The 13,329-nt window shown below is 34.4% G+C and overlaps 1 protein-coding gene across 2 annotated transcripts in view; it reads right to left on the bottom strand.

Annotated features, from left to right (window-relative positions):
• The window catches only part of LOC149779783 (uncharacterized), a 56,035-nt gene that overhangs the window by 25,737 nt on the left and 16,969 nt on the right, over window positions 1-13,329 (bottom strand). For both annotated transcript variants that reach the window (XM_089938681.1, XM_089938682.1), the window contains exons 4-6: window positions 12,311-12,399; window positions 10,576-10,684; window positions 842-1,028 (exon numbers count right to left, since the gene is read on the bottom strand). In XM_089938681.1, the coding sequence (XP_089794807.1) occupies window positions 842-1,028; window positions 10,576-10,684; window positions 12,311-12,399 (385 nt within the window). The remainder of the gene's footprint in view (window positions 1-841; window positions 1,029-10,575; window positions 10,685-12,310; window positions 12,400-13,329) is intronic.

The raw sequence follows: 13,329 nt of genomic DNA, 5'->3' as shown, positions 1-13,329 counted from the left end.
CAATGGACATCAGACAATGAACAAGACACCATCTTATAGCTCTTCTGGTCTATAACCAGTAAAGTTAAAAAATTGGTCAGATAAAAAAAGAAAAAGTGTTGTTTGAAAATTTCAGGTAAAGATGGTATGTTTCATTAAGATAACCGAAACAGCTCAGGAGATGTGAATGGCATTTGAAAATGTGGTGGAGTAAACAGAGTTTTTTAAAATGGGAGACATCTATGAAAGTATACGACATTGCTAGTCATGACACATCAAGTTCAATAATGAAATCTATAAGGTGAAAAAGACCTAGGCATCACACACGTGTGACAGATGGATGAAATCTATAAGGTGAAAAAGACCTAGGCATCACACACGTGTGACAGATGGATGAAATATATAAGGTAAAAAAGACATGGTCATCACACATATGTGACAGATGGATGAAATCTATAAGGTGAAAAAGACCTGGGCATCACACATATGTGACAGATGGATGAAATCTATAAGGTGAAAAAGACCTGGGCATCACACATATGTGACAGATGGATGAAATCTATAAGGTGAAAAAGACCTGGGCATCACACATATGTGACAGATGGATGAAATCTATAAGGTGAAAAAGACCTGGGCATCACAAACGTGTGACAGATGGACGAAATCTATAAGGTGAAAAAGACCTGAGCATCACACATGTGTGACAGATGGATAGATAGAAAGATTGATGGATGGAAAGACTCCAGCATACCAAGCACAAAATTTGGAAGTGAGGATGGTGGGTGTTCGTGTGGGGTTTTAAAAGAATGTCTAATCAGATGGATATAATATAAAAGGATTCTAGATGTATTTAAATACTTACTTTGCCCATTTTTAAAATATTGTAGAACTTGTCTGCTGCATCATTGAATGCAACTCCTTCAATCTCTCCACTTTCATCAGCTACTTTGAAATGGAAATATTTTGTTGTATTATATCTTCCTGCATTATTTTTTTTCCTTTTAGTTGCTTTTTCACTCTTCATGGTAACACGTGCCTGTAATTTCCAACTGAAATAGTGCAAATGAACAAGTTGTTAACCATGAATGTAGTCTGATAAATCAGCCTCAAAATCAAATAATTATTCTGTTTTATGAATAGGTGAGATCACATCCCAAACCACACAAATTACCAATACAAGTTTGGGGGCCGATTTGTCAGACTACAGTGAATATTATGTAAATGACAAAACCGGCATATCTGAATTATATTTTTTTAAGAAGCAAGAGGCTTAGGAGGTCCTAATATGGCTCACCTGGCTCAAGATACTGCAGTGGACCATGGAACAAGTAATTTGTGACAGAAAAATACTTTCTGGCAAATTAAGTCATATTCTCTTGAGTGGCTGTAGTGAAGTCGGTTAAAAGTATTTATACACACCATATTTCACTGAATTAGCATTGCTTTTACAATATTAAATGGCCCTGATGCCAGAATGCTGCTGCAGATGAACTATTAAACTGAACTTGATTCTTTGAAAGTATGAATGGCAAACTTGTCAGCCTATTTCACGGAACTCAAAATCCAATTATTCAGATTGCTAATGCAGTTTCAACAGTGTTGAAATTACCTGCACTTTCACATCAAATTGCTGATGCCACTCCAATAGGACATTTCTTTAACAAGTTAATTTCAACAAATAATCATTAGAAAATCACTGAAACAATATTTGATGGTGCATATATTATTGGTGGAAAACATTTAAAAACAACTGGACGACAAATATATAGCTGCATTAAGTCAATCTGTTCATTTTGCTTTTGGTAATTGCTACATGTTTTATAGAATCTTGCTGAATGGTGTTTTATATCACAGTATGAAGTATAATAGCTATTCAAGGAATTCACGCACAATTGCTTGTAAGGTACATGATATTTATTATTGTGGACAAATTATGTTCTATGTGAAATTAGATCCAATTTGTCGTTTTGAAGTAACTGCGTGCAAATGCGCTGCTGTATTTCTTGCTGTTGTACAGAAAATTAGACAAGATAAGAAATGTGCATTTTTAGAAGACAACACAGATTTGGTGTATGCAAAGCTAGCACACATTTATACAGGCACAATAACAGATGAATATATGGCAGTTTCAACAGAAGACATAATTGGGCTGGGAATATGTGTAAGCATTTCTGATGAAAAATGTGTATCTCACTTAGGCCAAATACTGTAGAAAGTGACTGAACAACTTAATTGAAGTTGTAGATGAATACGAAATATGCAAACTAACAATTAATGTACAAGTAAACACAGTTTGTGCATTTATTCTGAAACTTTGAAATATAGCTAACACACGCTTGCCCAGTCGTAGTACCATGATATTAAATAATGTATTGACAGTGAAACTTGTTCAATAACTGAAATTAATTTTGTTTTTATTAATGCCATGAGTTGTGGGCAGATTTCATAAAATTTATCAGTTTTATTGTTATTATAAAAGTGATCAATTGCATTACAATGCAAACAAAAACCATACTAAATTCTAACATTGTCATGATACGTTTTTGTTCACTTCAATGTTTTTATTCAAATTATACGAATCTGATGTCAGAATGTTTTGTTAACTTTATAAATGCAACATTTCCAAACATAACTGTAAGGCAAAGGTTAATAGTAATATCTGAATGAATCTATTTATTCTTGGTGTCGTGAGATTATAAACTTATTTTTGTACTGGTGTGAATAAATTTAACATCTACAAACTAGTTTATTCATTTTCTTATTGTAATACAGTTGTGATACTGTTATGTATTGTATATAAATATATTTCTGTGTACATGTTTTGTATAATAAAGTCTTTCAGAAAATTTTATACGTCTTTTTTGTGGAATAACAAAGTTAAATTAAGACTTACTAATGCTGAGAAGGATAAATGTTCCTTGACCTACCTGCATATTTAATGATTAAATAATGTAATCTTATAGTTGCAATGCAGTGGAAAACAAATCTGTTCAGCCAAAACATTAAATTTAATTCCATTGTTGAAGTTTATTCATTCACTGCAAGCTTACCCAAGGTTGCAGAAGCTTTATGTGTTCCCATAGGAGCAAGCGTGTGCATGATAGTTGGATACATGATCTCAAATTTTCACAAGCAATGGATATATATATATATATGAAGAAACTTGTTGCAAGCTAGTTTAAATTTACTTTCTGAAACATACAAGAAAGCTAGTTTTACTTCCCAAAACATAACAGAAAGCTAGTTTTACTTTCTGAAGCAAACAAGAAAGCTTGTGCAAGGTTGCGGTTATATCCAGCTATCTTGCCTAAGCCTGCACTTGCTTGTACAAGCTTGCGCCAGCATCCATGTTAGCTTATAAACATCAAACTAGCTTATCGTAAGCTTACCGCAAGCTTGCCACAAGCTTTTGGCAAGGATGCATTTTGGTTTGAGAATGTCTGGTTCATATGTTTTCTTCACTTATTAAGACAAATGGTAGGTGACATAATACTAATGGAAAAATTCCAGTACTTTTATTCTCAATTTTTTTATTAATGAATGGAAAATTTAGAAAAAAGGGAACTCCCAATTCCCTGAAAATTCACAAACCTTTCAACAAAAGGTCACTTTTCCTTAACTTTCATGACCACGAAACAGCCACCTGAAATTTCACAAACTTTCATGGTCTCTGCAGACCCTGTTAAAAGGTCTCCGTGTCAATATGCTTTCTGTATAATTCAGTAAAAACTCAACACCAATAACATGAACCTTATGGAATCTGATTATCACGAAAGAAAGATCGAAGCTGAGTCAATCTATTCCACCAAGAAATTGTGGCTACTGAGATATCAGAAAAACCCTTGTATGGGATAAAAAAAATTAGTTTCTGACCATTCCTTTCACCTTTAAGCTGATTCTTAAGCCATAGAGTCTGACTGGCACAAAACAGAGATAGCAAACTGTAGTTGCCATTGAAAACAAAGGCAACTCTTTTTCACCAAGAAGACAAGAATTTCACTCCAACTCTATGACAATGAGAAATGGAAGACCATATTTAACATAAGAGTCTTGAAAGAAGCCTTACTCAAGAGTTTCATAATTTTTTTTAAAGATTTAAACCAAAGAACACAAGAAAGGTTTCACCCAGGCATTAATGTGAAACAGGTCTCTGTTGCTCAAACTACTGGACAACTTTTGAGAGATGCGGGAAAATCCAATGGAGAAGCCCAACAAAAACTTCTAAATATTAGAAAGGGTCACTCTAGCCCTTATTGGTGAAAACTGAGCAATCTTTATCTTTGAAAAAAATGGGGAAGAAAATTTGTAATCGCAGTCAAAAGGGGGCAGATCAGACCATTGCTCAGCCCACCTGCAACAATTATAGAAGACCCTCAGCTTGGTGTCATAAACTTTGGAGGTCAACTGCCTCCTAACCAGAGTGATGTTCTCTGCAACCTTGCTTGAAAATTGATCATGGCAGATAGAATGTTTGCTATGTGTCTGGTGTGATGGTGGAGCATCCACTGATTATTGTCCAGGATAGACAATGCTGCAAGATCAGACCCCTTATTACTACTAAATACAGGAGTCACCAAACTCTTAGTCAGTCTAGTCATGGAAAACAAGAAGTTCAAGCAATGCACCTGAACCCCCCACTTATTAAAATCAACAACATAGTTAAAGACAGATCTCTTCTCATACGATCATCAATAATCAAAGGAGTAAGAACAAGAGGGTTATATAAAACTGACATAAAAACTCATAGAGGTGCAACTATTAACACTATTAGAGACAAAATATTGGAAATGGATATGTCACCATATCATACTGTAATTCTTCTCATTGGTGGCAATGATTTCAGTAATGGCCAATCTTTGAAGGGCACTGAGGATGATTATGAAAGCTTGTTGTATGCCATCAGGTCCAAAAATGCAGAGTGTAAAATAATCATCTCAGGTCTACCGCCAAGAAGGGATGCACTTATGAACATTCTCATGTGTCCACTACATGTGGTCATGGTACAACAGATGGATCTTGTATGTTATCTTCTTCATGTGTTTATGTAAATAATGAAGGCAATGTAAAGAAATCTGTCAAGTCTAAAAACAATACATTGCATACTGCCTTGTCTGAAAATCAAATCTCTGATCAAAATTGTCATGTATTTGGCCTCCTCAAAAGAGGTCTGCAAGTAATCAACCTAAATATTCAACACATCCTCCCTAAACTGAATGAGATGAAGTTAATATTATAGCAAACTAGATCAGTCAATATTCTAGGTCTATGTTAAACCTTTCTTTCCAATGATACTGATGATTTGGCTCTCCAAATATAGGTGTTCAACTTTGAAAGAAAAGATAGAGAATCCATGGGGGGTGAGGGTATTCTTCTCTATGTAGACAGTTCCATTAGTTATAACAGACGTGTTGATCTAGAGACTATTGGGGTAGAGAGTATCTGGATCGAAGTAACCCTTGCCCAATCAAAGCCAATACTCTTATGTTCGGTTTACAGGCCACCTAGTTCCACAGCTGATTGGATTGATAGATTTGAGGTTCAAATTCAAAAAGCATTACTTAAGGAAGATTTAGAAATTATCATATTAGGTGATTTTAACATTGACTATATGAAAACTCCACCATTAACATGGATAAGTAGCTTTGAAACTTACAACTTTACTCAATTAATTAACACCCCAACTAGAGTAACGGATAAAAGTGCTACTATCATTGATCATATCTATACTAATAAACCTGAAAATGTAAGTGAAATGGTTCACAATATACAACAGGATAGATTTTCACAAGGCAGTTCTTTTATATAAATGTCTACATGGAACTGCACCAGCGTATCTTCAGGACTTATTCAACACAATACCAGTTGAGATCAATATCACATGGAAACCTTCTAATACCAAAACCAAGAACAGAGCAATTTAAAAAGAGTTTTCAATACTCTGGTACAGTTCTGTGGAATAAGCTTCCACTACATGTAAAATCTGCTGAAAATATTAGAGTATTTAAGAAGAGATATCATGAGCATGTATGTGCTTGTAATAGATAATGGAATTTAGTATTTTAATACTGAACATGTTAAAATAAACACTAATTATTGCTATCTCATATAATGTGCATTGTCTCACTGTCCTTAAGAGGGCTTCAAGGGAGAATAGTCCTTGACTAATGAGTCACCCTCTATAAATAAAGCATTATTATTATTACTATTAAATGCATCTTCCTGGGGATGTCAGCCTCACTGAATTCACCTAGACTAATAACAAAACTCTCTGTGATTGATTAGTACAGAAACCATTCTGTGAGGACTATATGTCTCTGCCTTGATAGGCTGTTCACAAAAGTGTTTCTCATGCCTGGAATGCATTGGACTCTGACAGTACTGTACAACTTTCTTGTACAGGAAAGTGCCATAGATCTCTCCCGAGATCAGCTTGACAGTGATTTTCTCATACTGTGAAATGCCCCTCAGAGGTCTCGCTAGGATTTTAAAACTAGGAGTCCAGGACTCCCATTTGGTAAAAATAGGAGTCCCACCAATCAAAAGTTGCAGTCCCTTTCCTTCTAAATCAACACAGATGTAAGTGCATCTATTTTTAGATGAGAGGTTTTTGTAATGTAATCACTCACTATAATATACCTTCATTACAACAGTAAACAGCCAAAGCAACAAAATTCTGGATCAAAATTGTTACTTGTAACAGGTTATATCTACACTAACACAGTACCCACATGGGGATAAATTTTTGGTAGCACTGCTTATCTATCAAGTGCTCAACATAAGATACAAATTCAACAAACAGACAAATGGGGACATGATAAAATAAATTAAATGATATTAGGTATATTTAATTTGCATTATTTGTTAGTTGTTTTTTATATTAAGTTTTTTTATTTCATTTTATGCCATGGGTAATGAAACAGTATATCAAGTGGCTGACCTTGTTCAAAATCAGTGACAGTTTTGGCAAACAACTTTTTTCTTTCTTCTCACTAGTGAGAATTATTATATTAAGCTGAATCAAGGATACTGTATTTTTTATAGCCAGACTACTGATAACTGTCATAAGTTTATGGTGTTTTTGGTGAGGGATTTTCTACCTATAACAAAGATTTTATTTTGTAAATACAGAGAAGTTTCTAGAAGTTTATTTTCCATTAGGTAATGAAGTTTTATTTTTAGAAAATGTTAATTGTGACAAGGGACAAATATAAGACTAATAATACTGTTAATTAATTAATTATTAATTAATTATTCATTCCTGCTGGCAGAGTCAAATTGTATCATTGTTGCAGTGTTTTGATTTGGGAAAAGTTAATTCAAAATATTCTTCCCTGGAAATATAAAGTGCTGAAAACTAATATTATTGGACAGAGAGTCTTGGATTTATAGTGAAATACAAACAAAAGGATGTATTCTATGATTGTATTATTGTGATCCAAAAGAAGGCTGTTGGCACATCATCATTATGCAAGCTATCACAGACACATCAACGGTTTCAGTGTTGGACTTAAACTAGATTACTACTGAAGTTTATTCAGAACTTTAAATTATTAGGACATGTGTTTTGTAATTCTAGGATTATTTTGGGATTTAATTTGCAATACTAAAAGTTCTTTTTTTCCATTTTCACTTTGTATTCTAGGGAAATAAATTATTTGTTGAATTTTACAAAGCTTGCTTCTTTGCACTCTTTTCTGTTACTTATTTTAAGAGCATAGGCTCGTACCAATGCAAGGATTGGTTATAAAATTCAACTAACATTTAAAACTGGATACAATTAAACCTCACATAAATAAAATAATGCAAAAAAATCATTGGACTGGTGACAATCTTGAGCACACAAATACATGTTTTGCCACATGAATCCACTAAAATGATGGGTATTCAGAATGAATAAATTGGATCTGGGTCAGTGTTATTTTTGTGTACATCCAATTACTAACTGAAGGAGAAACTTTTCAAACGGAGTGTAATAGTAACATGTGTTACTGCTATAGAAATTATGTTTATCTTATGGCAAATCAGCATCATTCATATTTAGGCCTGAATCTGAAGTTCTTGAAAAGCCATTTCTTTTCTTTAGTCAAGACTACCATATTTTACATTAGATAACAGAATTTTCTTGAGTAATTAGAATGGGGCCTGAGGATCCATCATTTTGGGAACACTTTGATCAATTATAAATAAAACTTTTCAGGAGTAAATATATCACATTGTATTTGGGGCCCATTTACATGACGATCAAGCCTCACAAGTGAGGGTTAGTTGCTTTCCATCAAAGACCCATAAAAGTCTGCATTCTCTTTGCCAAGTCTTTCAACAACTGTTGATGGACAGACACTACACACAGGATGATATCATACCCTCATTTGGCCTTACTAAAAAATAGCAAAAACTAGAAAACAAAACCCATAAAAGATAGGCAAAGTTTATCTGTAACATCTCAGAGAGCCGGAAAAAAAATCTCTCTTAACTTTTGGCAGTTTGTTTCACTTGTCATGAATGATTTTAAAATGAAAAGAGTTTCCTAATGCTAAAGATTTCTTAACAAAAGACTAGTAAATTTATAGTATTCATGTCCGTGCTTACCATTATAAAGATCATCAACTTACCTGTAACAAAAGCTATAAACTTTATGTACAAGCGAAGCACAGGACCTATGAATGAGGAGCACAGTTCCTGGATTACATATAATTAGCACTGATTTGGTTTTAATGAATACTCTGCTGACCCTTGCTCATGCTTTTACTGTGCTGACCCTTGCTCATGCTTTTACTGTGCTGACCCTTGCTCATGCTTATACTGTGCTGACCCTTGCTCATGCTTATACTATGCTGACCCTTGCTCATGCTTTTACTGCTGTGATGTAACAATGGTTAAATATATTGATCAGTATACAGTGTGCAGAAATCAGTCCAGGTCATCCATATATGGAACAAGGAGAAATTAAATATGATAATGCTTTGGTAAATTCGATGTTGGCAATGAACATAAAATACGAAGCATTGAGGAAAGAAAAGGGACATTTCAACCTTCATGAAAAGAGACTCATAAATGGGGCTGTTACGATAAGAGTCGTTATAATGTTTTGTTTGAACTTTGAGACTTTGAGAACAAAATGTGATTGTCATGGGAACTGATAGATTAGGTAGACCCAGTCAAGTCACAGTGGTATTACTTATATAAGAGCCAAATACAGATCCAGTTTTTCATGAAACTTGAGGTATAGGCTGATATCAAGATTTTGGATGGGTTCGATAAGTGGTGAAATTTATGGATACTAAGAAGGTGATCTTGCATCTGATTAGGTACCTCGTTAGCGTAATGGAGGCAATAATTTTGATCTATGATTCCTTTTTATTGATGGAAGTATAGATGGCTCATTCATCTTCTTAAGACTTTAAATCAGTTATATGGACCAATCTGTCTTCACTGCTATCATGCTTGTATCTAATGTACATTCAGCTCATTCAGAGACACATCTGTGCTGTTGTAAGCAATAACAGTTATGGATTTATTGTTATTACCTTTCTTTCTTGCCATTACAAATTCTTGCATCCATGCTGCCAGTAAATTCATTTGCCATTTTATCATTATTTTTCTCCATATTCAAGCAATTTAATTCCTGCAGTCTGTTCAGTGAAACTAGATTCTTCTTCTTTCTTTTCCTACTTTTTTCCTTACTTATTTGTCAGACTCTGTTTTTACCTACATTTCCAAAATAGCCTTACTATTCCAACTTTTTGTCAATTTTATGTTGACCTCTGATAAAAATTACCTTTTTCTAACCATACATTGAAAAGCTTCTATTTTGCCTTTTATGATATCAAAACTAATTTGCCCACACAAAATATAGTAACATTGTTTTAATAAAAACAACAATGATAAGCTAAAATGTGAATATATGACAATGATGTTGTTGTTTTTATGGTTTAATGCCATTTTTCAGCATACGATAGGCTATACATGGCAGCCAGTATTAATGGTGGAAGAAGAACCCGGGAAAACCCTGGAAAGAACCACCAACCCACGAGAAGCTACTGAATATATGACAATGATGCCCCAACAAAAATGGTGCAAGTGAAGATAAGAGACAGCTTTTATGTGAGTTACATTTTTTTTAAACGTTAGGAATAATGTTGGGAAATATATAGTTTATTTAGAAAAATATAGTATGAAATTTATATAAACTACTGAAAAAAAATACAAACTTCACTTGACTTAACCTGAAAAGAGAAACTCCTCCAAGCTGCTCTAATGTTGATTACTGATTCAAAAATTCTTGAAGATGGTTTATGAGGTTTATGAGAAAGTTTGCTAATTACAAGATTGGAAGTAGTTTTTGAAGTATTCATGGGATTTGGCATCAGTCTCTTGTATCAAGTGGAGATCAGCCTGTCTGACAGCCACTAATGAGGGCAAACAACTTTTAGCCATCTGAACTAAAACTTTTAGCTTTGGAGTGCTGGATTTGTGAGGTAGTTGTAGTACTCCTTAGGTATTATGATTGGGTAAGTATTTGAAGAAGACAATAATAAATGTCCCTTATGAACAGCTACATGAAGTTGGCCGTTAATGCATGTTTGCTGGGATTACCTTGTTAGGCTGGGTGTGAGACTTGCAATTTTTTGGTATGTTTCCTTCTGCTGTACCTTTGGGGGTGACAGAGACTTGGAGACAGAGGTAACTTTGGTGTCACAACTATCTGTAATTTTCGAAAAAAAAGCAACAACTTGAAATGATAATGTCTGAATGCCAGACTAGGGTACTGCAGTCATGTCCTATCTGGAAAAATGTAAAACAGGGAGGCTGTATAGCAAAACTGTATTGTGCTTTGTTTCATGGGGGGAAATCTAACATGATCTCTCCTTTATGTAACTGTGCTCCATGACAAAGTTGTTTGTTTCTGCCAACTTGAAACAAAACATAAAGTTCTGTGTATAGGGTGTACAAGAATTTCTGCTAAATCAACAGATAAAGCTACATTCATTTCACAGAATCTGCTGCTGCTGCCACTCCCAATGCAAAAGATACCATGGTCTCTCCATCAAAGGCTAGAAAAGAAAACTATAAATAAAATGTTGGGGCAAAAAAGTCATTGTGATCTAAATTTGTCCATAAGGCCTAGTACTCCTTAAGGAATGAATGAGCTCATCAGATGCAATAATAGTGTCAGAGTGTTCTCCGCAAACCAAAAAACCATACTTGTGCAAACTGTTGATATTGATGTGGTATGCATGTATATGCCAACCCCAAGAGAGGCATAAGCACAGTTTTTGCCATGTGACACAAAAGTGTAATCTGAGCATAAAAACTGTGTTCTATACATTACTAGTACTAGTACCTCTACTTCACTGAGGCTACAACATCGTAGCTAATATATTACATGTCATAATTACAGTATACTATAAGAAACATTTACATTTATTTCCGCTACCAACCTGGATCTGCAGGTCAAAATACTCTGCAAAAATGAGCAAAATCAATATGGATTATAACCAGAATACAAACATAAAGCATACTAAAAAATTATTTATATTTGACACTCACTTTAACTAGTCTACATATGTCCAACTTTTGCAGAATCAATGTGAAGTCTACAAATTATGCATGACAAAGTGTTCAAACCAGGTGATGTATTGTATCGTTCTCATATTCTTTTGTACAAATTTGTAAAGAGGTGTTGATATGTCCTTTTAAAAAGACTCATCTGCTCTAAGAAGTTTCTGCCACAAGTCAAACCACAAAAGCCCCTTCATTTAACATCTGACACCATTTTCTTTAAAAGCACAGACTTGTCCACTACCTAGCTTGAATATCAAGATAATGATTCTGCAAGACATAGTTCCAGATTAAAGAAACCCATCTATTTTCTTGGAAATGGGTCATTTACAGTTGCTATATATAGAAAATTAGGAAATTACATGTAGGTCTATGCTTGACAAATTAGCTCTTACACTATTCTCATGCAGCAGTCTTTCTTTCCAGAATATTCTCAGAAGTAAAAATGAGTGGAATTAAAAAGATGTTAACTTAAATGACAAATACAAAAAATATTGCATTATTTTTATTTTTATTGTACTAGAAAAGCACAATTCATACACAGCAAGCATAAGACATAATTTGGTGAAGAAAAGTGTAATAATTAGGCCAAAAGCATAATGGTTGGCATTATGTAAATGGATGGTGTACTATCACAAAGTACTAAACCAAAAGCCCAGATGGTCTTATGTTAAGGTGAATTAATAATAACAAAAGTGACAATAATAATAACAATGTTATGGTTTGCCATATCTAGTTTTTGTTTGTGCTTTTGTTTAATTTCACATACCTTGTTTAGTATTAACTTCCAGTGATGGCAACTGTACAGTTGTCTCTTCATTTTTTCTCTGTATTCCAAGAATGTATTTAGCCACTGAACTGAAATTTCGGAAAAATACATGAAATGAACTCAGATTTTGAAAAACATTTAACTTTACCACATAGAAAGAGAATCTGGCATATGTCTAGATGACAATACCCATCATATATGGCTTAAATGTAATATAGATGGGGGTGGGGACAAACAATTATGTAATATCTGCTATTACTGCAAAGCTTTATCTCACCCAGGTGCTGGTCCCCAGTCCAAGGATATTTTATCCTCATCCACTTAGTAACTGAAGGTAGAATAAAAGACAATCTGATAACTTTGTCCACTTTATACAATTTGCAATGTTTCCCTTCTTAAAATTGGACTAAAACTGAAGGGCATCTGAGCTGGAATGTAGGAGAGAATTGTGCAATTCTTGCATAAATATTGCATAAAATTAGAATTATTTCTACACACCGAAAGCTACATTTCAATAGCAGTAAAACATGAACTGCTATAATTGCATTACAGAATATTCTAGCCCAAAGGGAGGCTGATGTCTTACCATTTTTCTACAGCTTCTCATACGAGAGTTCTTTGATATTCTTTCCCTGGAGAAAGGGAATGGCAAGAGTGGTAGTTCACCTCCACTTCCCTCAACAGTAAGAATGGTGGAGACCGAGAAAATCTAGGGTATACCCTGTCAACCCAGACAGCAAAATTAGGAAAAGTCTATGCCAGTTTTGTCACACCTACACAGATGGATGTTTAGCTAGGAGAATGATCAGCCAAGCTGTCGGATGTGCAGAGGTCGAACTGGGCAGCTTCCGCACCAGTAATGCTGGATGAATGGATGGATTTCCCACTGTTGTCTGCCTGTGTAACCACAACCTTGACTATCTTAACAGATCTTGCACTAAGATTCCCATCCTTTAAAATATACGCAGACATATGTCTGGCAAAGTGGTTGATCTATCACTAAGATCCCCCCAAAACAG

Source organism: Sinohyriopsis cumingii, chromosome 17, assembly GCF_028554795.1.
Source record: "Sinohyriopsis cumingii isolate HCF-2022 chromosome 17, ASM2855479v2, whole genome shotgun sequence".
In the NCBI taxonomy this organism is placed as follows: domain Eukaryota; kingdom Metazoa; phylum Mollusca; class Bivalvia; order Unionida; family Unionidae; genus Sinohyriopsis; species Sinohyriopsis cumingii.
The sequence above is the reverse complement of the archived record's forward strand: the minus strand, read 5'-3'. Positions and strand labels throughout refer to the sequence as shown.